At 38.1% G+C, this 26,316-nt stretch overlaps 1 protein-coding gene and 1 long non-coding RNA gene across 3 annotated transcripts; one reads left to right on the top strand and one right to left on the bottom strand.

The window, feature by feature from the left end:
- Positions 1-13,672: 13,672 nt before the first annotated feature.
- LOC127448836 (uncharacterized) lies at positions 13,673-18,045 on the bottom strand. Of its 2 annotated transcripts, XR_007898593.1 has the most exons (5): positions 17,749-18,045; positions 16,733-16,829; positions 16,206-16,370; positions 14,137-15,624; positions 13,673-14,011 (listed from the first exon to the last, which is right to left on the bottom strand). It is a non-coding gene; the product is annotated as an uncharacterized LOC127448836 (long non-coding RNA). The 2 variants fall into 2 exon arrangements; XR_007898592.1 differs by having other exon boundaries at positions 16,206-16,829.
- Positions 18,046-21,626: 3,581 nt separating this feature from the next.
- On the top strand, positions 21,627-25,052 carry LOC127449539 (E3 ubiquitin-protein ligase RBBP6-like). Its single transcript, XM_051713022.1, has 4 exons — positions 21,627-21,714; positions 22,838-22,934; positions 24,409-24,581; positions 24,663-25,052. Exons 1-4 carry the CDS (start codon positions 21,627-21,629, stop codon positions 24,773-24,775), a joined length of 471 nt encoding a protein of 156 aa, XP_051568982.1. The 3' UTR covers positions 24,776-25,052.
- The last annotated feature ends 1,264 nt before the right edge of the window (positions 25,053-26,316 follow it).

Below are 26,316 nucleotides of genomic sequence, written 5' to 3'. Positions count from 1 at the left end.
CTTCGAACTCTTGCAGGGAGCGTCCGTCTTTACAAAGTTGGACTTATGCAACGCTTATCACCTTGTCTGGTTTAGAAAGGGAGATGAGTGGAGGATGGCTTTTAACACCCATAGGGGGCACTTTGAATACTTGGTTATGCCTTTCGAATTGGTCAGCGACCCCGCTGTCTTCCAGGGGCTTGTTAATGACATGCTTAGAGAAATGGTCGATCGTTTTGTGTTTGTCTATCGTAATGATATTCTGATCTTCTCCCAGAATATCCAGGACCATGTGCAGCATGTCAGGCAGATGCTTCAGAGACTGCTAGAGAATCGGCTGTTCGTCAAGTCGGAGAAGTGCGCTTTTCATGCACATTCGGTTCTGTTCCTGGGGTTCATCATTTCGTCCGAGGGAGTGTGCATGGTCCCCGCTAAGGTTAGAGCCGTCTCTGATTGGCCAACCCCAGATTCTCGCAAGGCAATGCAGAGGTTTCTCGGGTTCGCTAATTTTTTACCAGAGATTTATAAGAAACTACAGTCAGCTCCTCACCTCTGATGGACCTCAACTCCACACGCACTGACTTTTGTTGGTCCCCGTGAGCTGAGGCCACGTTTTCTAAATTAAAGGAGCGGTTTTCTTCTGCACCCATCCTCGTTACTCCCAACCCTGCAAGTCAGTTCGCGTTGGAGGTGGATGCGTCTGAGGTTGGTGTCGGAGCGGTTTCATCACAGTGCTATCCCTCTGATGGAAAGATGCATCCGTGTGCTTTTTTCGCACCACTTAACACCAGCTGAATGGAATTACGACGTCAGCAACTGAGAATTATTGGCTGTCCGGTTGGCCTTGGGTGAGTGGCGTCATTGGTTAGAGGGTTCAGGGGTTCCTTTCATGGTCTGGACAGATCATAAGAACCTAGAGTATATTTGTAGCGGCAAACACCTCAACTCTAGACAGGCTTGCTGGGCACTTTTTTCACACGATTCAATTTCGTCCTGTCTTATCGCCTCTAAAAATGTCAAGCCCGACTCCCTATCTCGATGTTTTGAGGTCGAGACCTCCACCGCCCCACCAGATACTATTCTTTCCGCCACTTACATGGTGGGCATGGTATCCTGGGAGGTGGAGGCTAAAGTCTGTGCTGTGCTATGAAACACCGTGCCCCCCGCTACGTGCCCAGCGGGCCGGTTATATGTTCCGCGATCTGCCCGGACGCACGTCCTACAGTGGGGTCACTCATCCGACATCGCTTGTCAACCAGGGGCGACTCGCACCCAGACGCTCATTAGACAGAGATTCTGGTGGCCATCTCTAGCGCAAGACATATGTCGATTCATAGCCACTTGCCCCATTTGTGCGACTAATAAGACATCCTGTGAACCCCCAGCCGGGCTCCTCCAGCCGCTGCCTGTTCCTTTGAGATCCTGGTTGAACATAGCCATGGATTTCGTAACTGGTCTCCCCCCTTCCCATGGCAACACATTTTACAGTCGTTTTGACTGTAGTGGACTGGTTCTCGAAGGCGGCTCATTTTATTCCCCTCCCCAAATTACCTTCAACGAGGGAGACAGTGGTAGCAGTCATTAACTACGTTTTCCGCATTCATGGCCTCCCGGTCGATGTGGTTTCTGACAGAGGCCCCCAATTTGTGTCACGTTTTTGGGCAGAATTCTGTCAACAGCTGGGGGCTACGGTGAGTTTGTCCTCTGGGTTTCACGGCTCCAGTGAGTTTGCCATTTTTTTTTGTTTGTGTCATTTTCTCTCCCTCATGTCTCGCAGGCGTGGCCGGTATGCATGATCAGCATTTCCATGGGAACATTGATTGCAACACCAATTCTCCTCTAATTCACGCCCTTCTTAAGCTCGTTGTGTTCTCCATATCTTTGCTAGATTGTTGTTTGATGTTGAATACTAACCTCACTCTCTCTGTCTAGTTGGTCCTGTCTCGTGTATCTGTTGGTTTCCACGTGTCGGGTATGTAGTTGCCTTTCAATTTTGCTGCGTGTCAGCTGGTTTTCCATGGAGGATACCTCGTCTCTGCCCACGTGTCAGGAGTAAGATTGCCCATTTCAGCTGGCTGTTGTTCTGTACCTCACTAAGGTTCAACGGAGGATTCTACGTATCTGTTCCTGACTTCCACAATGAACACACTTATCCTATGAACACACTCTTCACGGATTGCCCCTTGCGCGGCCATGGCGCGTACACTATCGGAAATCGCTTCCTGCTGCTGCAGCCATTGCTGGAATCTTCAACATTCCACAGCCCAGTGACTGCTCTTATTTGTTGTTAATAAATCCTATAAATACTTCCTCTGCTCTTGGGTCTGTTTGTTCTCACTATTGCTTGTTACACCATACAGGTGCATTAGCCGAGGTTGTGCCCCCCAACCCCATGCCTTTCCAGATGTGTATGACTTTCTTTCTACGGCAGAAAACAAATGAATATTTTTAGAAGAATATCTTAGCTCTGTAGGTCCATACAATGCAAGTGAATGGTGATCAGACCTTTGTAGCTCCAAAAATCAAACAGAAAAGGAAAACTAAAAGTAATCCATAAGACTCCAGTGTTTAAATCCATATCTTCAGAAGTGATATAATAGGTGTGGGTGAGAAACAGAACAATATTTATGTCCTTTTTTACCGTAAATCTCGACTTTCACTTTCAGATGTAAAAGTGAGAGTGGAGATTTAGAGTAAAAAAGGACTTAAATTATGTTTCCTTTATGTGATTTTTGGAGCTACAAAGGTCTGATCACCATTCACTTGCATTGTATGTACCTACAGAGCTGAAATATTCTTCTAAAAATCTTCATTTGTGTTCAGCAGAAGAAAGAAAGTCATACACATCTGGGATGGCATGAGGGTGAGATAATTTAAATTTGTGGGTGAACTATCCCTTTAAGTCTCTCAAACCACACTTTGTAATGTGATGCTTTGAGGGTTAAGTACAGATAACACAGTAATGCTTCTCAGTTCATTTCGAAATGGACATGAAAGTAAGTTATGTTGATTTGCTGCTCAATAAGTGAGTTAGATGTTAATACAACAACTGTTCTCATGGATTGGATGATGTAAACTAATATCCAGTGAGTTTGTTAGAAATTGCAGTTTAATATCAGTATGTGTTAGAAATAATTAAAGAATTTGTTTACATTTTGAGCATATATTCACCTCAGAACCCATTCACCAAATACTGAGCCGCTGAAATTTAATCTGAAGGCATCAGAAAAAGAAGAGAAACAACATTAAAATAACATAAATCCTAAAAGACATATTATGTAATGCTATGGTAAATTAATAAAAGCATAAATAAGAACCTCTGTGCAGGGTGGTTGTTTGTTGAGGCTGTGTTAATGATGGTGTATCTGCTATTAGCTCTGTGGATGCGTAGTTTTGTCTGTTTATGTCCTCAGCACTGGCACTGTCCTCCCTCATTGCCCCAGCCACTGGAAAACAAGTTTATAAACTTGTCAACATGAGTGTGAACTTGACAACAGTGCAGTATGCAAGCTATGCATTCCCAAGAGACCTAACCTGGCTCTATTTGTCTGGAACTCGGTTCTGTGGAGCTGCCTTCTTGTCCAGTGAAACATTTTCTGCTGCAATGTCCACAGCTCGGCTCAGCATCACTTCTGTCAAAGACATACAGACACAAGGAAAGAGCACCAGTTTAAGGCTGGGCAATATACCTAAAAAAAGATCTTGATATTTTTCAGAATGTTGGCAATATTCAATCTCCGATATATTTGTATTTGCTCTGAAATTATTTAAAAGATTATTAAAAAAAAGTGTTTTTTAATCAGAGGAACATTCAACCAAACACCCAATGTAGCCATTGTAGTACAATCATTATACAAAAACTAAATGAATGCAATATTTAATAATGTTCATTTATACAGTATGCACCAATATTACAATACATAATAATAAACGCTAAACGCAGAGAATTCCGTAAACATTGAGACCGTTTTAAAATTATTTAATTGAAATGGACAGTTTGACCTGATTCATGGAAATACTGTAAAATGAACATCCTAACAGTTTTGTACTGAAGTTTAAATCAGAGATGCTATTAAAACATCTACATTTAACGTTTTCATACTTGCATCTAGTCTAAGGACACGATCTTTAGGAAGCTTACTGGACAAATAAAAAATGCATTGAAAGCACTGGAATATCTGCAAAATCATCACGAATACTTTATATCATGAATATTCGATATATCTAACATGATCACACAGGAAATCGACGTGTTGCTTCTGAATGTTCAAGTAACCCGAAGTCGACTACATCCTTCTCAATAACTGACAAACACCATCCCCATCAGAAATCTTTACATCAATGCAAGCATGTTCACCTTTTCTGGTGGCCAGTGCTGGGTGTAATCTAATTGCAAAGTAATTAGTTACTGTAATCTAATTCATTTTTATTCAAAAAAAGGTAGTGTAACATATTACATTTAAATGTGTGTAATCAGATCAGATACTGACTTCAATTCAGTCAATTACTTTTAAGTACATTACATTTAAAATATGAATTATGTTCAAATGTACGTCTGTGTTTCTGTGACAGCTGAAGAGTCACTAAAGAGTAATACACTCTATGGCCAAAAGTTTGTGGACACCATATGTGCTTGATGAACATTTGATTTCAAAACCTTAGGCATCAATTTCCCCCTTTGCTGTAATAACAGCTTCCACTCTTTTGGGAAGGCTTTCCACTATACTGTATGTAGTAACATGGCTGCAGGGATTTGCTCTCATTCAGACACAAGGCTATCAGTGAGGTCAGGAACTGATGTTGGTCGATGGGGCCTGACTTACAGTTGCTGTTCCAGTTCACCCCAAATGTGATCAGTGGGGTTCAGGTCTGGGCTTTGTGCAGGCCAGTCAATTTCTTCCACACCAGACACAGTAAAACATTTCTTTATGGACCTCACTTTTGTTCACAGGGTCATTGTCATGCTAGAACAGAAAAGGGCAATCCCCAAACAGTTGCCACAAATTTGGAAGCACACAAAGCCCAAGCCATTACATAAAGAAACATTCAGATTTTTCTTTACTGGATTTAATGGAGTAACCAAATTCGTTAATTAGAAGGGGGTGTCCACAAACTTTTGGCCATATAGTGTAGTAAGGGTGAAACATGTGGTACTGAGTGTTAGAGGTCTACCGATTTTGCCGATACCGATAACTAAGGTGGTGATAACTGATTAATCAGTCAATAAAAATTGATTTTTAAATCAATTTATAGAATGTACAAAAAAAAATCCTTAGTCTTTCTTCACTATGACGGGCACAGACTACAAGAGTCCAACATTATTTAAATCCCAAATGCAGTTTATAGCGCAACCAAAATCCCAATAATAAGCAGAAAAACAAATATTTGGTTCATAAAGCAGGACTTTTAATTATTAACAAGCCGGAAAACTCTTATATAGAAATGACAGACACTTGGCTCTGTTAAGATGCCCTGTATTTAAGTATTTACAAAATGATGCTTTTCATAGCCTATATATTCTCCAGATGAAGAGTTTTGTGCATATATATTTCACCAGATAAGGTTTAATGAGGAATAAGGTTTATTATTATTCACAAGATATGAAGTTGGAGACACAATGTATGTGCAGACAGGGCATGTTTCCATGTAGTCACACTTTTATTTGCATGTTCTTGCTTCAATTTAGAATCAAAATAACAAAATATGCATTGGAGTGAGAATGAAAATATGGATAAATATTGTCAATGATGAAAGATTTAGATAAAGCAAATCCCCACGAGGTGTCAGTAATTGTTTTTATTTCACCTGCCACGGTTTAACTGTAGAGTTACGCCATTCTAACTGTAGAATCCTCCAGTGCTGGCCACAGAAATGTGGAGCACACACAAAAAACACAGAGGAAAAAAACTATCTGCATAGATTTTTGCTGATAACCGTTACTTTCAAAATTCAACTATCGGCTCAGATTAAACGGTAAAACCGATATATTGCTCTGTCTCTATTGAGTGTGTGACTTGAATGCCGCAACGAACAATGAGGAAATATAAATATTGTTTTGAATTCATTGAGCTGTAAAACAAAAATGTTTCATTAAAAATTGTTTCAAAAAGTAACTTAAAAGTAAATTAGTAATGTGATTACCTTTCCCAATAAGTAATTAGTAATGTAATCTGATTACATTTTAAGTAACTAGTAATACATAGTGGATTGCAGTTTTTGAGTAACTTACCTAACACTCATAGCGTGTTGTGCAAGCAATCTCCAAGTCACGGTCTCTGGTCCCATGTAAATCAAGAAGTAATCGCGTTCACGTATACAGTGGTGAGCCCGATTCGAAGGATGCATTTCTGCTCTAAAATGAAATTTTTACTGATGTTAGGTTGGGGGTTGGGGTTTGGGTTGGGGTAGGGTTAATAAAATATACATTCCTGTTGACTTTATTACATCATTTATAACTAAAAGTACAACTTGCTTTTGGCGCCACCCTGTGGACATTTCACCTGGAAACTAAAAAGGATATACCTGCATGCCGAATGGGCGGTAGCTCCAAACCGTCAGCAAAGATATACAGAGCCCCTAACCCAAACAGAGATGCAGTAAATACACTCTAGTGATGGGTAGTTTGATGGTGCTGGTGGAGGTGCCTTCTGGACTGTAGTGCAGTTGAAGAACAGGCTCTGCTGAGGTACTGCGGACCGACTCTGAAGTGACCCTCACATCTGGAATCATGGGTAATAATCATTAATTCTTTAAAACATGGTTGAAATGGTAAGCCATAAAATGTGGGCATTAAGATGTTAAGTAACAACACTGACTGTAACTATTATCATATTTTTACTACTAAAAATAGCAGTTGACACAGATATTACTAGAGAGTCCAAATGTACTGTACCCTGGAAAGTAAAAGGCCAGTGATCTGCCGTTTCCTGTAACTGGGTCTGCGTCACTGCATTAGTCTCAGCTTGGGTTAATTCAGAAGCTGTTTGGGCACTTCCTGAAAGATATGCATATGCTTTAAAAAAAGGCCTAACTATCTTTTTTACAACAGACATATGTCTTACATACTGTATATTTTCTGATTGAAAAATGTTTCCTTCAGATCTCCAGAGTGAAAGTGGATTAAAATGGCAAGTATACATGAATCGCACCTCTTGTGCATGACTGGGGTTGATGTCTGTTATTCTGAGCTTCCTCGTACCACCTGGACAACATGACTGACATTCTCTGCATAAGCAATGTATTTGAGCTGGGCTCTCCTGATCAGGCCAGAGAGATGGAGACATTTCACATCACAAAGTGCTTATAGTCAAAAAGAAGCCAGATGTTCATTAACGTACACAAAGACACCCAGATAGCCCTAATAATGTTGTTGTTTACATTTGAGGGCATTCGGAACGAGTGGGATGGGTGAATACATGCCGTTCCCTCTCACTCTCTGGGCGTGCTCTAAGACCCGTGTCCGACCAATCACCTCTCAGTCTCAGGCGCTTCACAGGGGGGTGCAGCAGCTGTTGGTAACATCACAGACGAATGGTCAGTCAGTCACCACACAGCAACTGAATCACTGACATCATGAACCCACTGATACAAAGGCGTTCTTCACTTATATTGTTTAAAGAAAACTAGAATTATTTAAACGTAAAATAGTGCTATGTTTTTGTTGTTTTAAACGTCATTATTTACTCACCCTCATGTCGTTTCAAACTAATATGGTTTTCTGTCTTCCATGGTACACAAAAGGAGATGTTAGGCATAATGTTAGGGAGTGACATTCTCAGTTCGATGCAAAAAAGATGCAACGGAAGTGAAATGTGACTGAAGCTAACATTCAGCCTGTTTTGGGAAAGGCATGCAAGCCCCACCCAACTCGCACAGCTGAGCACAGACTAAGCATTCTGAAAAAACAAATGCAAAAGCCCCTGGCAAAGTGTATTCCTCACACAGAATAAGAGATTGTATATGTGTTTGTATATGTAAGAGGTAACACTGTATTTAATGGCAAATGGTGCGTAAAGAAATATTCTGGGTTCATTACAAGTTAAGCTCAATCGACAGAATTTGTGGCATAATATTGATTACCACAAAAAAAAAAAAAAAAAAAAAATTTTTTTTTAAAAAGCAAAAATTTGGGTTCCAGTGAGGCACTTACAATGGAAGTGAATAAGGTTGTTCCGTAAACATTAAAATACTCAGTAGCCACAAGATGTAAACAATGTGTGTTAACATGATAGCAGTGTGATAAAATCGCTCACTAACCTTTTCTGTGTAAAGTTATAGCCAATTTGACAACTTTGTTGCCATGATGATGTTACGACTAAAACCCTAAATTGACTGTAAAAATTACGATTTAAACAACTTTACGGCTAAAATAATACATGAGTTTTAACAGAAGAATTAATGTAAGTGCTTTTATAAAATTATAAGCTTCACATTTCCGCCTTTAAACCCTCCAAAAATTGGCCCCATTCACTTCCATTGTAAGTGCCTCACTGTAACTTTTGCTTTTTGAAAGAAAAGGAGGGATGAGTCCAAATAATTTTTTGTGTGGTAATCAATATTATGCTACGAATGCTACTGATTGAGCTTAACTTGTACTGAACACGGAATATTCAATGATAATTTCACAACAGAATATACATTCAGAACAACATATGCCTATCAAATAGATATTTGCAAATGTGCCACATTTATACTATTATACTAGGAAGCAAGAAATCCTCTAGCTCAATATTACCTCATTACCCTTAGAAGCCTGGTCATCTTTAGGGTCTGTAACACAATGATGTCACACGACAAGACCTTCCAGCAAGGTGAGGAGGCACAAAACGAACATCTGAAAGTCACATGTGGTGCCTGTTTAGTTTCACTTTCACATCTGAAAGTGAAAGTTAAAGTGGAGATTTAGAGTAAAAAAGGACTTAAATATTGTTCTGTTTCTCACCCACACCTATTTTCATTTTTGATATGGCTGTAGATATGGTTCCTAGCATCCTCCTGTCATATATGATAACTGAGCTATCAGAGCAGCCCAGGGCTGAATTTGTCAATTCACCTTTCTGCTGTAAGGGTTTGTGATGATCAAATTGGCATCATCTGATCCAGATAAAAGGTATTCTCCAGTGTCAATGCAACATATTGTATTCACCTGAGAAAGAAAGAAAGAAAGAAAGAAAGAAAAGAAAATATACACACATTCTCTACAGTCAAAAGTTTAGACACTCCTGACTGAATTTATGTTTCTCATGATTTAAAAATCCTTTGGTCACTTCATAATTCCAGTACTTCCATTTGTGTTTTTACTAGTTTTGATGACTATTTAGTAAAATGCAGAAAACAATACTTATAAAGAATGAGTGGGTGTGTCCAAACTTTTGCATGGTAGTGTATATATTTATAAATTATGTAATGGAAATGTTACAGCAGCTGCAGTTACTCACACAGCCATTATGGACATCAAATTAAACTTCAAGTTTGAGTCTCTGGACAAACTCTAATCTGTCCGTAAAGCACAAGAATATAATTGAAACATATAGTGCAAAGTAATCATATAATGTAACAAATGTTAAATCTAATTTTAAATTGTACAGTAAGTGCAGTTGTCTTACCTAAATAGTTAGTTCGAATAAAGTTGGTTCTCTCATCCACTCTGAGAGAGGGTTTCCTGACGTCCCAGAGAAATTTATTTTTGCATATTATAGTCAAGAATTTCGCTCGAAAATACTGTTATTCAGTACGGTTCTTTGTTTACTTTTTATATCCTAATCTTTAAAAATCTAGACAGCTGAATTTTCAATTTAGGGCTGTAGTTCACAGTGAAGAGCGATTATTATGTGGCTAATGGCATCTTACGTCTCTCAGGACCTGAAGTGGGACACCCACATAGACTCCATTGTGAAGAAGGCTCAGCAGAAGTTGTACTTCCTTCACCAGCTGAGGAAGTTCAACCTGCCACTGGAGCTGCTGACACAGTTCTACTCGGCTGTCATTGAATCTGTCCTGTGTACATCTATAACTGTCTGGTTTGGTTCAGCCACCAAATCAGACAGAAGGAAACTACAACGGAGAGTCAGGACTGCTGAGAGGATTATTGGTGTCCCCCTGCCAACCCTCCAAGACCTGTACATCTCCAGAGTGAGGAAACATGCAGGTAGAATCACTCTGGACCCTACACACCCTGCCCACTCCCTCTTTGAACTGCTGCCCTCTGGCCGGCGCTACAGAGCACTCAGCGCCAGGACAACCGGGCACAAGAACAGTTTTTACCCTCAGGCCATTTATAACATGAACAATTAAACTGCCTTCAGGACTCCCCCATAGTGCAATAATGTAAATACATATCTCATGTACATATGTAAATTCACATGTTTAATTCAATAACTGGCATCATCAATCATGCCACGGTCCAAATCACTGAGATAATTTTTTTTCCTCATTCTGATGATTGATGTGAACATTAACTGAAGCTCCTGACCCATATTTGCTTGATTTTATGCACTGCACTGCTGCCACATGATTGGCTGATTAGATTATCGCATGGATGATTGTTGGTGCCAGATGGGCTGGTTTGAGTATTTCTGTAACTGCTGATCTCCTGGAATTTACTCAGAATGGTGTCAAAAACAAAAAACATCCAGTGAGTGGCAGTTCTATGCACGGAAATGCCTTGTTGATGAGAGAAGTCAACAGAGAATGTCCAGCCTGGTTCAAACTGACAAGTCTACAGTAACTCAGATAACCGCTCTGTACAATTGTGGTGAGAAGAATATAATCTCAGAATGCTATTCCGAGATGTGGGTTGGCGCTGTTTTGGCGGCATGAGGGGGCTTACACAATATTAGGCAGGTGGTTTTAATGTTATGGCTGATCGGTGTATTTACTTGTTATTGACAGACACGCTCTTCTCTCAGTGGTGTTACACCTTATTACCTATGTTTCCATCAATGTTTTTTATACGCATTTTGGTATATTGCATAAAAACTGCTGGATGGAAACACCAAGATGCGAATAAATCTCCAAAATGTGCATAACAAAATTATACGCTCGCTTGAGGTGGATGGAAACACGTTTAATAAATAAACTCCTATTGAATTTGTTAGGAATAAAAGATGCTCAAAAAGGTCATGTGACTGAAAAACTCGTTCGTTACTGGACTAACCAGCGGGCCAATCATCGCATCTGAAATGTTGCTCTGGTCATCCTGAGATAACGATGTCCAGAAAATCCAAAGCCAACAAAGAAATTGAAGAGCAAATAAGTTGAAAACAAACTTGAACTGTACGGAAAAGAAGGTTTATAGACACTTTTGAAAAATATCTTATAGATCCGCATGGTATAGTCATAAGGATGGAGGAACGCACATATATAGTGCTCAGAAGTGTGTGACGCACTGTCGCTCCCAAACATGAGACAAAGTTCTTTACAATGTTTTGTCTGCGTTTTCAGTATTTTATTAATAGAACACTCACAGTTGCTACAGTTCCCCCAGAAGTGACGATTTCATCCTTTTGAACACCCTTGAATGAAAACGCAGCTTTGTTCCCACATTGTTTTTGCGATAATATGGTTTTTCGCATAAATTAAATTTGCAACTTTGATGGAAGCACAGCTAATGATGTCCTCCCTATAGGCAAACTACCAGGGCCCACAAAGCAAACAAAGTATCAGTACTAGCAATTGGTTGTTAGGTTTTTTAGGTTTTCATGCGTATTAACTTTAAAAGCTTTAGTTTGTCTAGTTTAAAGATGTCATAGCTCTTCATTTTAAAGACCCCACAAAATGTGTTCATGAGCGCAGTTTTAAATTAACTGTCAGATGTGTTGCAAAAAAAAATCTGTCAAATGTATTTTTTTTTTTTTAAATACATTAATAAACTGTCAAAATAAATGCATTTTCTTTCTCTAAATGTAGGTTAACTGTACTTTTGCATTGTGTCATTCTTCATTTAAAAAATATAAACAGCAAAAAACTAATTATCTTGTTGAAGCAGGATAAGATTTGTCTGCATAATACTTTAAAATCACTGAAATATTGAAATTTTTGCAGCAGTTGCCCCCCCCACCGCCCCCCCAAAATACTAATTAAAAAATACACCACAACTCATTGATTCTTTTTTTAATGTATTTATTATTATTCTCAAAAACATACAAATTCTTTTGTTCAGCATATTACAAGAACTCATTAGCAATGGCTTTAAACGCTTAAGCATATTTTCCACACTTAACACTTTTGTTAATTTTTTCAATGGTTCATCATTTTTTAAAGCTGACAAACAAATCTCTAAAATGTTTTTGCTCTGGGAACAACAGCTTTTGTTTTCTGCCCCTGAAAAAAAATACTATGGCCTTTTTTCCTTAACATAATATGAATTAAAACATGATATCACACACACACACACACACACACACACACACACACATATATTTAAAATAATAATAAAAGCAGAATTAGCCTGCAATGTAACATATGAACATTTAAACATTACAAAAAACTAAAACTAAAACTAAAATAAAAAAATAGCACTTTGGCTGAACATGATTCAATCATGTGGTTCCAAGTGATTGAAACAAGTTCTCTTAACAAATCAATTTAAACCCAATAAAACGGACCACGTAAAACTAACTTGAATGAATGGTGTTCGTTTAACATGAATGAATGGTGTTCGTTTAACATGAATGATTGGTGTTCTTTTAACTTAAATGAATGGTGTTCTTTTAACTTGAATGAATAGTGTTCATTTAACTTGAATGAATGGTGTTAGTTAAGGGAATATTACAGGTTCAATACAAGTTAAGCTCAGTCGAAAGCATTTGTGTCAGTGTTGATTACCACAAAACTATTTTGACTCGTCCTTCCTTTTCTTTAAGTGAGGCACTTATAATGGAAGTAAATGGGGCCAATTTTTGGAGGGTTTAAAAACACTAAACCCATATAAGTTCTACTAACTTAAAACATTTGAGGCAACTGACTGCCTTTACTTTTACAAGTATCAAAATTTAAGTCTCAAGTATGCATAAATTGTTTTTCTGAAATGAAAATGAAAAGAAATGATTTTGGTCCAATCAAAATATGCAATTACTAATGTTTATTTTAATTAACCACAACTCAAAATGTAAAGTTCTGCAAACTTAATATATTTATACAACTTAAAAAATATGTATGTTTTTGAAATCATGAATATGCTTTGTATTAACTTATTTTTTTAAGTCATGTTAACTTAATAATTAAACTATATAATTTTAGGTGACTTGAAATGTGCTAGTATTACTTAAAAATGTTTTACAACTGCCTTTTTTTTTTTTTTTTTTTAGTTTCCTTAACTCAAATGTGAAAATTTTGCAATTTAAACATAGTTTTTTTTTTTTTTTAATAAGCAAACTGCATGTAGTAAACATATTTAACCCTGTGAAGGCCAAATTTTAAAATAAATGAGCAAATTTGTTTTTTTACCTTTCAGATGTTGTTGTAGGAGGCCTTTGATGCAGAATTGTTTTTGAACAAATATACAGAAGTGTTCATTTTTACAGTTGATTGCTTATGTAGCCCCATAACTGTATATATCATGAATAATAATCACACAACGGTCATATTTTTTATGAATTGTTATTTATTAATAAAAAATATAGGAAAACAGGAAACATTTTTTTTTTTACAAAACTGAACTTAGACTTAGTCCCAAAGTTCAGATATGGTAGTCCCAAAGTTCAGGTATGGTAGTCCCAAAGACAGTTCTTGTCCTCCGAAAAACAAAGACGAACATTGAACTTGTGGCATAGAGTATTGGTGTAGCCAGTTTTGCAGAGTCTGCAGCGTCCTCGTTGTCTTCACTGGTAAATGTGCAACCATGTCCCTGCGCACGTCCACCGGGGGGGTTTGCAGATGGCCTCTTAGCTGGGGTCCCGTTTGGTTCACTCCCATCTGAGGATGGTCTCTTGTGAGCATTCAAAGTGCTCCTTGATGTCACCGTCTGTGTTACTGGGCTGCCACCGGCTGAAGATGGTCGCCCTCTCTTTGGTTTAATTGGAGTTGTGTTCACCTGAATTGGATTAGAACAGAATCAATTAAGATGTCAAAAATACATTTAGATACAAGTCAGATATGTTATAAACAGTAAAATATTAAACTTATTACAAACAGTAAATAGCAGAAATGTATTCTCACCAGGATAAGAGAATCTGCTAGTTCTGCCTAAAACTGTCTCCTGTTCAGCATCTCTTTTGGCAAAAACTTGAGCGCTTTGCAGTCTTGCTTGTAGAGGAGCCAGGCGTTGATCCAAGCGAGAATAATGGTGTGCCAGAAGATGTACAGGTACCACCGTTTCGATTTTATGCGGAACTTATATTTGGCAGCAAATGAATCCAATAAATCCACACCTCCCATGAATTTGTTGTAAGTTTCCACAATGTAAGGCCTCTCAACTTCAATGTAGTTTTTGGTGGCTTTGTCCCAGTGTTTAATTTTCTGCACAGGTTCTGGCCAGCAAAGGATGACACAAGTGTCACCACCCTGTTGTCAAACCATTTGACGGCACAGATGTTGTGGTTCCCCTCGACTCTGAAGTCAAAGCTTCCTCTCCCACTCTTATTCAATCTCTTCTCGTCTGCAAGGTTACAGTTGGGTAGGTGTACCTGTCTGGCTGTTCCCACGTAATGAATTCCACTACGAAGGAGCTGAACTACCAATGGGATGCAGGTGAAATAGTTGCCTGTATAGATTTTGTAGTTCTGCCCTTCTGGAAGCGTGGAAGCAAGCTTCATCACAACATCCCCTGACAATCCAAATTCAGATTTGGCTCGATGTCCATTGACACTGCCTTGGTACACCTCAAAATCACAGACCATGCCAGAGATTCCACTTCTCACCCATAATTTGAACCCCCACGGGTGTGGCTTTCCTCACAGATACTGCTTTATGCCGCTGAATTTCCCCTTGATAGGGATCATCATCTCATCCACAGAGTTGTGTTCTTCCGGTACAACCTGCAGACACTTCTCTCTGAATGAGTCGAGCCACAGTTTGTCTGTCTTTTCTGTCTACTTGGCACTGTCAAGTTGTTGACAAAATGTAATGATCTCAGCAGTTCTTGAAATCTGTTGCATGATATCACATCTGAAATTTGGTTGTACTGCAGGGCTGTCTCCCAATACATACTGACTCCATACATTTAAACTAGGCCCATCTTCAAGTAAATTCCAATCACTTACTTGATTTCTTTTTTTATTGGTGTTAACAGATCTTCCAGTCTTTTGAAAGCTGTACTCGTTTGTGTTTTGTGTCAGAGCCTGAAGCATGTCTTCTGACACGAACCTCTGGAAGTACTCCAGTGGTGTGTGGATGGAAACATTACCATTCGTGACATCTGGACCAGAAAAATCAGTATTGGGACTGACAAAATCCCTTTTCAGCCAGCAATACTGGTCACGGGGCATGGTCGGTTTCTTTGGTTGTAGCTCAATGTCCTCATAATCATTGTCTGGGCAGTCAGTGGGTTGTTGGTTTTCTTTGTCCACTTCACTGGCATCTTCATCTGTTTCTCTATCACTTGCATCACTGTCGTCTGAATCCAACTCAAAGTCACTCTCTCCGTTTTGGATGATAGCAAGAACATCCTGCACACTATATACAGGTCTTTTCCTTGCTGGTGGCATTCTGAAATTGGAAAAGTACTAATTATTTAAAAACTATTCACACAATATTCACAAACTATAGTATTATTCACTCCTAAATAATTCCAGAACATTAATTCCAATGCAACAACCATCAGCTAAAACATTCATTCCAATGCAAGAGCCATCACATAAATCATTCCAGAACCTGTTTCTGCCCAACTGTTTCTGACTAACAAACAAAGCCCAGTGCCAGTTCAATGTAATTTTTACAACTAGAATGTAGTAATTTATTCAATTCAGGTCTAAATTCAAAATGTTAACAAAGAAAACACATTTAGAACTTAGTTTTAGTGAATAATCAAAAGACATTATATCTCTATTAGTATTAGTTTTCCATTTGGGCACACGTGAGAAGTGCAATGTGCCCCCCCACCCATGAAAAAATGTTACCTGACTCAACCAGTGTTGTAAAATAGCAACACAAATATAATAAGCTCAAAATAATTTATTTTTTTTTAAACAAATTTCACAGTAGCTAAATATCTACATGTTGTACACATTGTAATAATCACCAAAAAAAAAAAAAAATAATAAAAAAAATATTTAAGGCATTTTACTTACTTGAATCTTGAGCTATTCAATCCAATAAAAACTGGTTATGTTGCTCCGAGAAAGTTCGCGGGTTGAGTGAGCTTCGAGTCAGATGGTCCGGCACCTTTATACATTTTAATCGCCAATAGGATTCAGAGGCGGACCAACATGACCCATTGATTATTTAAATGTGGTCTGAAAGAAAAACAAAACAAAAAAAACTTAAAGATGATTTTTTTTTAGGTCAAAATAATTGTTGTAATATAACAACCATGGCCCTCACAGGGTTAATATAAAAAGACAAGGTTCAATTATTGACAAACATGAGGCACAACACTGAAAAAAAAAAAAAAATTGACAGTGACAGGATAAATCGTCTACTGCTGCATTAGTGTTGCACATCCTTCAACGTTAAAACCTTATAAAGCCACCTGTCTTTTAAACTCTTTTGGGTAACTCAGATCCAATGCATACATCAGTCCAAATGTAAATAGAAATCGGAAAAGCCTGGGCAGGTGGGTAATGACTTCACTTTCAAGAACAATGAAATTTCTGACCAGATTGTAGTGAATTGCAGCATCTGTGAGTTCTCGGACTGCTGTTAACAGGGCAACTGGTGAATAGCCAACATTTGGCTCTTCTGAATTTTCAGCCCTGAAATGCAGAAATAGAAAAAAGTGGCAAAATTAAAGAACAGTTTATTAAAATCTGTTTCAAAATACACACCTACATAAAAGAATAGTTCACACAAAAATGATGTCATCATTTACTCACTTGTTCCAGACCTGTATGACTTTATTTCTTCCATGGGAGACAAAAGCTTTGTTTCTTTGTATATATATATATATATATATATATATATATATATATATATATATATATATATATATATATAAATCATCTTCTTTAAAAGGATAGTTCCCCCCAAAATGAAAATTTTCTCATCATTTACTCACCCTCATGCCATCCCAGATGTGTATGACTTTCTTCTGCAAACACAAATTAAGATTTTAGAAGAATATCTCAGCTCTGTACGTCCATACAATGCAAGTGAATGGTGACCAAAACTTTGAAGCTCCAAAAAGCACAAAACAGCAGAATAAAAGTAATCCAGAAGACTGTAGTGGTTAATTCCATATCTTCAGATACAATAAACAGATCAACAGATAAATATTTAAGTCTTTTTTATTACAAATCTTCACTTTCAGATGTGAAAGTGAAACTAAACAGGCTTTCAGATGTAAACGTGAAAGTGGAGATTTATAGTAATAAAGGACTTAAATATTAATTGGTTTCACACTAATTATATCACTTCAGAAGACATGGATTTAACAACTGGAGCCTTATGGATTACTTTTATGCTGTTTTTAACTGCTTTTTGGAGCTTCAAAGTTCTGACACCCATTCACTTGCATTGCATGGCCTAACAGAGCTGAAATACTCTTATAAATATTTGTTTGTGATCTGCAGATGAAAGTCATACACATCTGGGATGGCATGAGGGTAATTAAATAATGAAAGAAGTTTCAAAAATGGTTAAATGATTTAGAAATGTGTGAATAAAGTAATTTACCCCGCATGTTTTGAAGAATCTTGAGGCGTCTTCTCTCAGCAGCACAGGAAGTGCACAAAGCACAGTGGTTCGAATTGTGTGGACACTATATTGATCCTGAAAGTACACTATTAAATGTTAAATGTTGAACATGTTAAATGTATTATTCAGCCTAAACATTGTGAATGATCTAAAACCCTTCAGTTCCCAACCCAAATTCATAGCTTTTGTTCCTCCACAATAGTCTGAAGATAGGAAAGCTTAGGTCCAGACGGAATCTGTAGACATTTTTTCTCTTTCCAAGAAGATTTTTTGGGAAAATATGCAGAATTTTGTGGATGGGAAAATGTGTTAAATGAACCTGAGAGTACTGTACTCTTAATGGTTGCTAAAAGTATCACACAATTAGCCAAACTACTTCACAAACAACATGCAAGTGATGGGGAATTTGTAGAACATTTAAGAAATGAGAAATGAACTGTCAGAGATCTGCAACCCGACCCGGGCCTGACAGGACCCGAGAACACGACGGTTTTCGGGCCGGGTTCAGGTCAGTTTTTCAAGTAGGACTTCGGGTTCGGGTTTGTAAAAAATAAACAGGCTTACCGAACTTGTTTCGCACACGTGCTCTCACTCACAAACATGTGTGAATGGATGAGTTAGGGGCCGTTCACACCGAATGTGTTTTTGCACGCATCTGTTCTGTTTTCCCATTGTTTAAACACATGCTGGAAGAATGTCTTTGACATTTGCACTGCGTCTCACTTTTTCTTCAGCGTCTTGTGCAGGACCAGCATATTTTAAACACCATGTCAAGTTCAAAAGAACTTCAGATTTTCAAAAATGCATGTTGAGACACCTGCGCTCTGTTTCATTCTTTGCGCTGAGTCTAGAATGTTTTTAGCACAGTTGTCACAAAGGTTCAACAGTCTGAGCAAGTTCAGGCTGCATAGAGGAGACTGTTGCAGTGTTTCATATTATTCCAGATTGTTCTGCACCAGATGAAGTTTCAGCGCATTGTAGAGGATTTTACAGTTAAGACCCAAGGACCAGATATGATGAATGAAGACCAGGAGTCAGAGATACAATCAATTGAAGAATAGTTTGCAGTTTCATCAGCAGAAGTCAGCTTCACACTCACGAGGAGTTTGTAGGCCGCTCTCTATACATTCTCATTACAGCAGCAATTATACTCTCACACAAGTCACTAAGCTACGTCATCATGTCAGGTTGAATGATTCTGATTGGTTAAGACACAGATAAACTTTGAAAATTTCCACATATGGGCTGTTAGCCAGAAGAATATCTCCATTTGAAAGTGACCCACTGAGGTCACCAATCTGAGGTACTAGATGCCAGTTTGTACCGTCAGATGGTCATCTCACCTCCCCTGCGTGCCAGTTGTTCACGTCAGGTCCTGTGACAAAAGAGTAACAGAAACACTCACACACACACAGAGATATACAGCTTCTTCTAACTCTAACCAGAAAACTTTCCCAAAACATACTGATTAGATATGCTTTCAGTAAGAGGTTCAGACAATAATCATCATTATTCTCTAGTGATTTAAGATGAAAAGTAAAGTAAATGCTTTAACTAAGAATTGTCATGTAGGCAATAGGCCTGAGTGACCCCCAGTGACCTAGGCTGTCAGGGTCAGCTAGAAGAGTAAATATAGGTTTTTAACAGGTGTTAGATGCTTTTCTTATAAACGCACAAAGAGAGTCATTTTATAACTAGTAAATCTCTTAAGTTTGAAGAAGTCATTCAAATAATTTGATATTTAGAAGGATAAATATTGATTAATAACTCATTACAAATCACTCAAAGGATATATATATATATATATATATATAGAAGAGGCAGGGGATTCCAGAATTCTCCACCCCTTCAGCATAAATGGTAAAGCAATGCTTTTTCCCTTCTGCTCTAGTGTACTAAGGGGCTGCCGTGCCTTGTTAAAACTGTGTATGTTTACTGTTTCAATACTGTTACGGATGTTGCCTATATGCTTACATAAAATATAGTCTATTGCAACAGTACTTGCTAGGAGTAGAAATTAGTAAGCAATTTCACGTTAGGTTCGGGCTTAAAATCTGACAGTATCATTCGGGCCGGGTAGGGTCGGGCCACACGGTCTCGGGTATGGGTCGGGTTTCATTTTAAGGCCTGTGCAGACTTCTAAATAATTGAGTTTTCTGTGCGCACAGATTCTGTCTGGGCTTATAACATAAACATTGTTACATAACATGTGAATACATCTTTTCAGTACACTCACCATTAAGGGATAGTTCACCTGAAAATTCAAATTCTCTCATCATTTACTCACTTTCATGTCATTACTGATGTGTATGACTTTCTTTTGCTGAACACAAACAATGATTTTTAGAAGAATATCTCAGCTCTGTTGGTTAATTCAATGCAAGTGAATGGGGACCAAATCCTAAGCTCCAAAAAGCACATAAAGGCAACATAAAAGGTAATCCATATGACTCCAGTAGTTAAATCTGTATCTTTTGAAGTGATCCAGTTGGTTTTATTGTAGGTGAGAATAGACCAAAATATAATTAATTTTCACTATAACTCTCCTTGGCGATCATGATTTCAAGCTCGATTACAGTTCCTATAGCACCATCTAGCGCTGTACAAATGCATTAAGCTCCAGGAAGTGTAATCGAGCTTGAAATCATGATTGTGCTTAGAGATTGCAATGGCAAGCTGTACAGTGAAAAAGGGGTTTTATTTTGGTCTGTTCTCACCCAAAACCAACTGGATCACCTCAGAAGACATTGATTAAACCACCCGAGTCGAATGGATTACTTTTATCATTCACTTGAATTGAATGGGCCAACAGAGTTGAAATATTCTTTTAAAAATCTTAATTTGTGTTCTGCAGAAGAAATAAATAATACACATCTGGGATGGCATGATGGTGAGTAAATGATGAGAGAATTTTCATTTTTGGGTGAACTAATTTATATGACTCCAGTGGTTAAATATATATCTTCTGAAGCGATAGTTAAAAAAAGGATTTAAATATTGATCTGTTTCTCACCCACACCCATCATATCCTAAAGACATGGATTAAACCACTGGAGTCTTATGGATTACTTTTATGCTGCCTTTATCTGCTTTTTGGAGTTTTAAAATTTTGGTATCCTTTCTCTTGCATTGTCTGAACCGAGAGAGCGGAGACATTCTTCTAAAAATCTTAATTTGTGTTCTGCAGAAGAAAGAAAGTCATACACATCTGGGATGACATGAGGGTCAGTAAATGAGAGAGGTTATATTTTTGAGTGAACTATCCCTTTAAGTTTGGGACAGGCTCAAATTATTCTGTGTGAAATCAAGGTCTGTTGAACCACAGAACAATATTAAACAATTAGTCCAAACAAGTCCTTTACACTCTCAATATTCTTTAGAATGGGGAGAAAAACAAATAGCATGTCTATCAGTTAAATTACACAACAGTAATTAAAACTAAATAAAATTAATTAAAACTTAATTTAATCTAAAGAATCACAGGCTAACTCCACTAAACAAAAATTCCTCAATGTTAAAATGCTTGTAAAATTTAGAAATTGTACCTCTGTCGATCCACCGAGGAGCTGCTTAAGTTAAGTACACGCTGCATCATATAAAATAATATCCTGTAGACGGACAAAACGCTCTTTAGATAACTGTTGCTGTTCATATTGTATTCTACATATCCTAAAATATCATCATTAAACTGAAGTGAAAGTAAGAGGTTACTTCAGTTACCTAAACCAGCAACTTGCTGTATGTCTCCTTCCAACATTAAGTACTGTTTGGGATATTTATGTAAATACATCTTAATTTAATATTTGTGTAGTGCCCGTATAACAAAAATAATAACAGAAGTTATGATTGAACTTGAAATGACTTATTTTGAATCCACTCGGACAGCAGCAAACATCTTGATGGAGGAAAAGTGCACGCTCAGAGATAGCATGTGTTTGAACAGAAGTATATGCCTTCTCCAAAATAAATGTCCTCTAATTAGAAGCTACATGCATAGAAACCTTAAATACATGCTAACCAATTTTTTCGCATATGGTACAATAAATAAGTAGATATGTCCAAATGAATATGCATGACAATAAAGGTGTCTGTTCCAGCTCAATATTTTAAATTTTTTAATGTACTTGCTTTGCACATCACATAAAAATTTTAATTTATTCTTTCAATACACCTTAAGTTCATTTTATTCATTCAGGCCAAATCCTTTTTAATGATAGTGATAGGGGAATGTAGTGATGGGTCATTTATGCTTGATTTACATGACATATAAATGTAAGGAAGCGTAAAACAAAGTTCTTAACTTCAATTTAACTCTATGGTTTTACACAGGTTTTTATTACACGAAATGCACTTATTTAACAATAAAATATTTAAATGAATACAAATGTAGTGATAAAGTGTCAAAATCTGATAACATTTCGTTTTTAACTGTCTCGTAGGAGTCAATACCTGTGTTTTTTCAGTTTATGTAAAGTAGTGGTTAAGTTATGCAAAATGGCAAAATATTTCTTTCTTTAGTCATATTTTCTTGCAATTATACATTTTTAAATGTATTATTAACAGTATTTTTATGTATTTGACAGTGATATATCGCCATAACAAAAGCAATTTTTTGTAAAATTAGAGAAAACGATGCTACTTTTGTCAATAAAGAATAGCCTACTTTATTTTTACGGTAAGTTTTGTTAAAATTGTCATTTAAAAGCTGTTAAAAAAAAACAGATATTTAATGTATTCCATTCATACAGAATTTTTTTGTTAAATCACGTGACACATTTCGATAAACAGTTTATTTTTGTAATTTTAATAAAATTTTCCTGTCATTCTGAAATACAGGGAAAAAATGTATTGGTACAAATTTTATTTTTTATTTTTTTACAGTGTACTACAGCTGGAAATTGTTGTGAACTTAATCAAATACACGATAACAGTCTGCTTTTGTTAACAGATTTTTTACCTATTAGTATGCTTATTTGGTCAAAGAAATGAAACCGTTAATATCACCCATGCATTCATAGGCCCCAAAATTTGATGGCAGTAAACAAGCAAAGAAATGTTCAGGTATGAGGTATTCCACACAATTTCCTGGTGGAGGTAGATGACCCAAACCAAGAGGGAGTCATGTGCACCAATGGTGGACAATTTGCCATCCGCATTATTAATGCGTAAGTATTGTGCAAACTACACTATGGTGCTGGTAGAATAGTTTCACATTTTAAAAATGTCCCTTAATTATTTGGTCAAAGAAATGATCAAATCAAATCACTTTTGTCACACAATCATATACACAAGTGCAATAGTGGGTGAAAGTCTTGGGTGCAGTTCCGAGCAACATGACAGTGATAAGACCTATACCAATTTACAATAAACATCAGATTTACACAACACAATTTACATATCTAATATACACATAATTACACGCAACACAATACACAAATAATAATATACAATGTACAGTATACAATACATACAATATAGAATACACATTATACAATAAAAATAGTATATATAAAATATACAGTTGGTTGTATTGTACTGTATTGACATTCAGGCTGTTGGTTGATAGTCAGTTGCCAGTGTGTTGTTAATTATGACAGTCCAGTGTGAAATAATAAGATTAATAAAGTGCAGTGCTGATGTATTTTGATCATGAGAGATCAAGAGTTCAAAAGTCTGATTGCTTGGGGGAAGAAGCTGTCATGAAGTTGGCTGGTGCGGGTCCTGATGCTGCGATACCACCTGCCTGATGGTAGCAGTGATACCGGGTAGCTGGAGTCTCTGATGATCCTCCGAGCTTTTTTCACACACCGCCTGGTATAGATGTCCTGGAGGGAGGGAAGCTCACCTCCGATGATGTGTCTGGCAGTTCGCACCACCCTTTGCAGGGCTTTGCGGTTGAGAGCGGTGCTGTTGGCGTACCAGGCAGTGATGCAGCCAGTCAGGATGCTCTCTACAGTGCTGGTGTAGAACCTCGTGAGGATGTGGCGGTTCATTCCAAACTTCCTCAGCCATCTCAGGAAGAAGAGGCACTGGTGAGCCTTCTTCACAATGGCCTCAGTGTGGACGGACCATCTGAGTTCCTCAGTGATGTGGACACCGAGGAACTTGAAGCTGCTGACTCTCTCCACCAGTGCTCCATTGATGGTGATGGGACTGTGTTCTCTGTCTTTTCTCCTGAAGTCCACCACAAGCTCATTTGTCTTGCTGACCTTGAGGGAGAGGTTGTGCTCCTAACACCAGCGTGTCAGCGTGTGCACCTCCTCTCTGTAGGCTGTTTCATCATTTTCAGTGATCAGACCTACCACCGTCGTGTCATCAGCAAACTTAATGATGGCATTGGAGCTATGTGGTGCCACACAGTCATGTGTGTACAAGGAATACAGGAGTGGGCTGAGAACACAGCCCTGTGGGGCTCCAGTGTTGAGGATCAGTGATGAGGAGATGTTGCTGCCCATTCTAACCACCTGGCGTCTGCTTGAAAGGAAGTCCAGGATCCAGCTGCACAGTGAGCTGTTTAAGCCCAGAGCCTGGAGTTTCACATCAAGCTTGGAGGGCACTATGGTGTTGAATGCTGAGCTGTAGACTGATCTCACAATGAATGAAAAATGTCCATTTGGTTGAGTATATTGCTTTCTTTAGTGAGGCCTATGCTAATGGTAAGAAAGAGAGGCCACCGTTCTTGCCCCAGGATGAACCTTCATCCTCAAAGCAAGAAGACCTGGTGCCTAATGAGTTGCTGTGTCTGATCTGCCAAGAACTCATGACTGATGCTCTGGTCATCCCCTGCTGCAGAAACAGCTACTGTGACGAATGTGAGGGAGTCTGTGCAAGTAAATATTATTCTGAAAGAGTCTGTTGGACATTTGAAAGCATACACAATCTTTTGACCACAGGTATACAAATGTATTTGCTGGAGTCTGATGAACACGTTTGCTTCACTTGCAAACAGTCATATGTTTCCCCTGATTCTCTGACTGCTAACAAGTTGTGTCAGGTAAGATCTTGAACCCTATTGCTCTTTTGATTGCTTCTCCTGTGTCTTCACCTTTTAGAAGGGTTTAAGAAATGTTATGATTCTTTCCAAACCAGAAGGTGAATAATTTCATCAACGGAACCGGAGGCATCGATGGGATTTACAGAACTGCAGGAGCCCAAGTGCTGGTGCCTCAGCCACCTAGTGTCGCTCCTCAGCAGTATCCCATGCAGTTTCCTCCCCATTTGTACAACATTCAGTCACCTGTCCATGCATCAGTCTCACCTAATGTACAGGCTCCCTGGATGGCTCCTGGCCCTCAGCCAAACAAAGCCAACCTCTCCTCAACTAGGTCCAAGGAGAAATTGTTCAGGCAGCAGCGCAGACTGAAGAAAAGTTTAATTTGTATTGCTGTATTTTTATAAGTTGCACGGTTTTGATTTGACCAGTTTGGTATGATCTAAACATGATCTCATCTTCTTTTTATTTCCATATAGAGAATCGTCAAACAGTAGCTCATTATATCTCTTAAAACCTCACTCTTGGTCCAGATCACCACGCTTAGCTTCTCGGTCACGCTCTTCATACTCCTACGGAGGCAGCAGTGACCGATCCAGGTCACGCTCTCCAGACGATTGTTGCTCCAGCACCCGATCACAACCCAAGAGGGGTAGGGATGTGAGTGGGATGGACAGTGGAGTCTATCGTTCCCGCTTCAGATCTCATATGAACAGGAATCCTAGTTCCTGCAAGAAAGCTGTAGAAGCTTCTCAGATGAAGGGTGGGTATAAATATGCTCTCTCTCTCTCTCTCTCTCTCATACACACACAATCAGCAAAAACAAAACATGAAAAAAATAAACGTTTTTGTAAATAGTAGAAATGAGTTTGTCTGAGTTGTCTTTCTCTTTGCTAGTTTTAAAGTTTTTTTTACCTGGGTAATGTACTCAAAAGTAATTAACTTAATTAAAGGTCAGTAAATGTAATCTGATTATAAGAATTAAAAGACCCTGTTTCCACCTAGTATTAAGATGTGTTTTTGTTGATCAGATCACATGTGGTCAGCGCTAAATACAGGGTCTAAAACATTTTGTGATCGGATCACAAAAAACATATACGAATATGGTCAAAATCGCCTGTGACCGCATCACATTTGAGGTGTAAATGGTAATCCATTTTGAATGCGTACCGGCAGCAGCAAAGCGCCTCCTCTCACCTGTCAATCAACTGCTGCACTAAAACAAGAGTTTAAACTTATGAGCCGGTTACGAGCAGCTATAAAACAGCAATGTGTCTCGCCAGACCACATGTGATCGGATCACACGAGACGCATCTTAATACCAGGTGGAAACGGGGTCAAAATGTAATGTGCTACCCAACTTTTTCTTTAAGTAAAAAGTAATTAGATTACAGAAACTAATTACTTTGTAATCACATTACACCCAACAGGTCAGGGTCACGGTCATTTTGATGTCAATGCAGGGCGGGAGGTGGAGTTTGTTTCTTTAGTTTGTTGTGCTTCTACTACTATAGACACCTCGGATTTTTAAATGTCAACCAGAATATCCTGAACAG

Source organism: Myxocyprinus asiaticus, chromosome 12 (assembly GCF_019703515.2).
Source record: "Myxocyprinus asiaticus isolate MX2 ecotype Aquarium Trade chromosome 12, UBuf_Myxa_2, whole genome shotgun sequence".
NCBI classification, from domain to species: domain Eukaryota; kingdom Metazoa; phylum Chordata; class Actinopteri; order Cypriniformes; family Catostomidae; genus Myxocyprinus; species Myxocyprinus asiaticus.
The sequence above is the reverse complement of the archived record's forward strand: the minus strand, read 5'-3'. Positions and strand labels throughout refer to the sequence as shown.

Bases quoted from the DNA above. Each gene is read 5' to 3' on its own strand.
- LOC127449539 (XM_051713022.1), top strand. From the start codon at position 21,627: ATGACTTATTTTGAATCCACTCGGACAGCAGCAAACATCTTGATGGAG. The intron at 21,715-22,837 runs GTATATGCCTTC...TTCAGGTATGAG, and splicing joins TAGCATGTGTTTGAACAGAA to GTATTCCACACAATTTCCTG. The intron at 22,935-24,408 runs GTAAGTATTGTG...TGCTTTCTTTAG, and splicing joins GCCATCCGCATTATTAATGC to TGAGGCCTATGCTAATGGTA.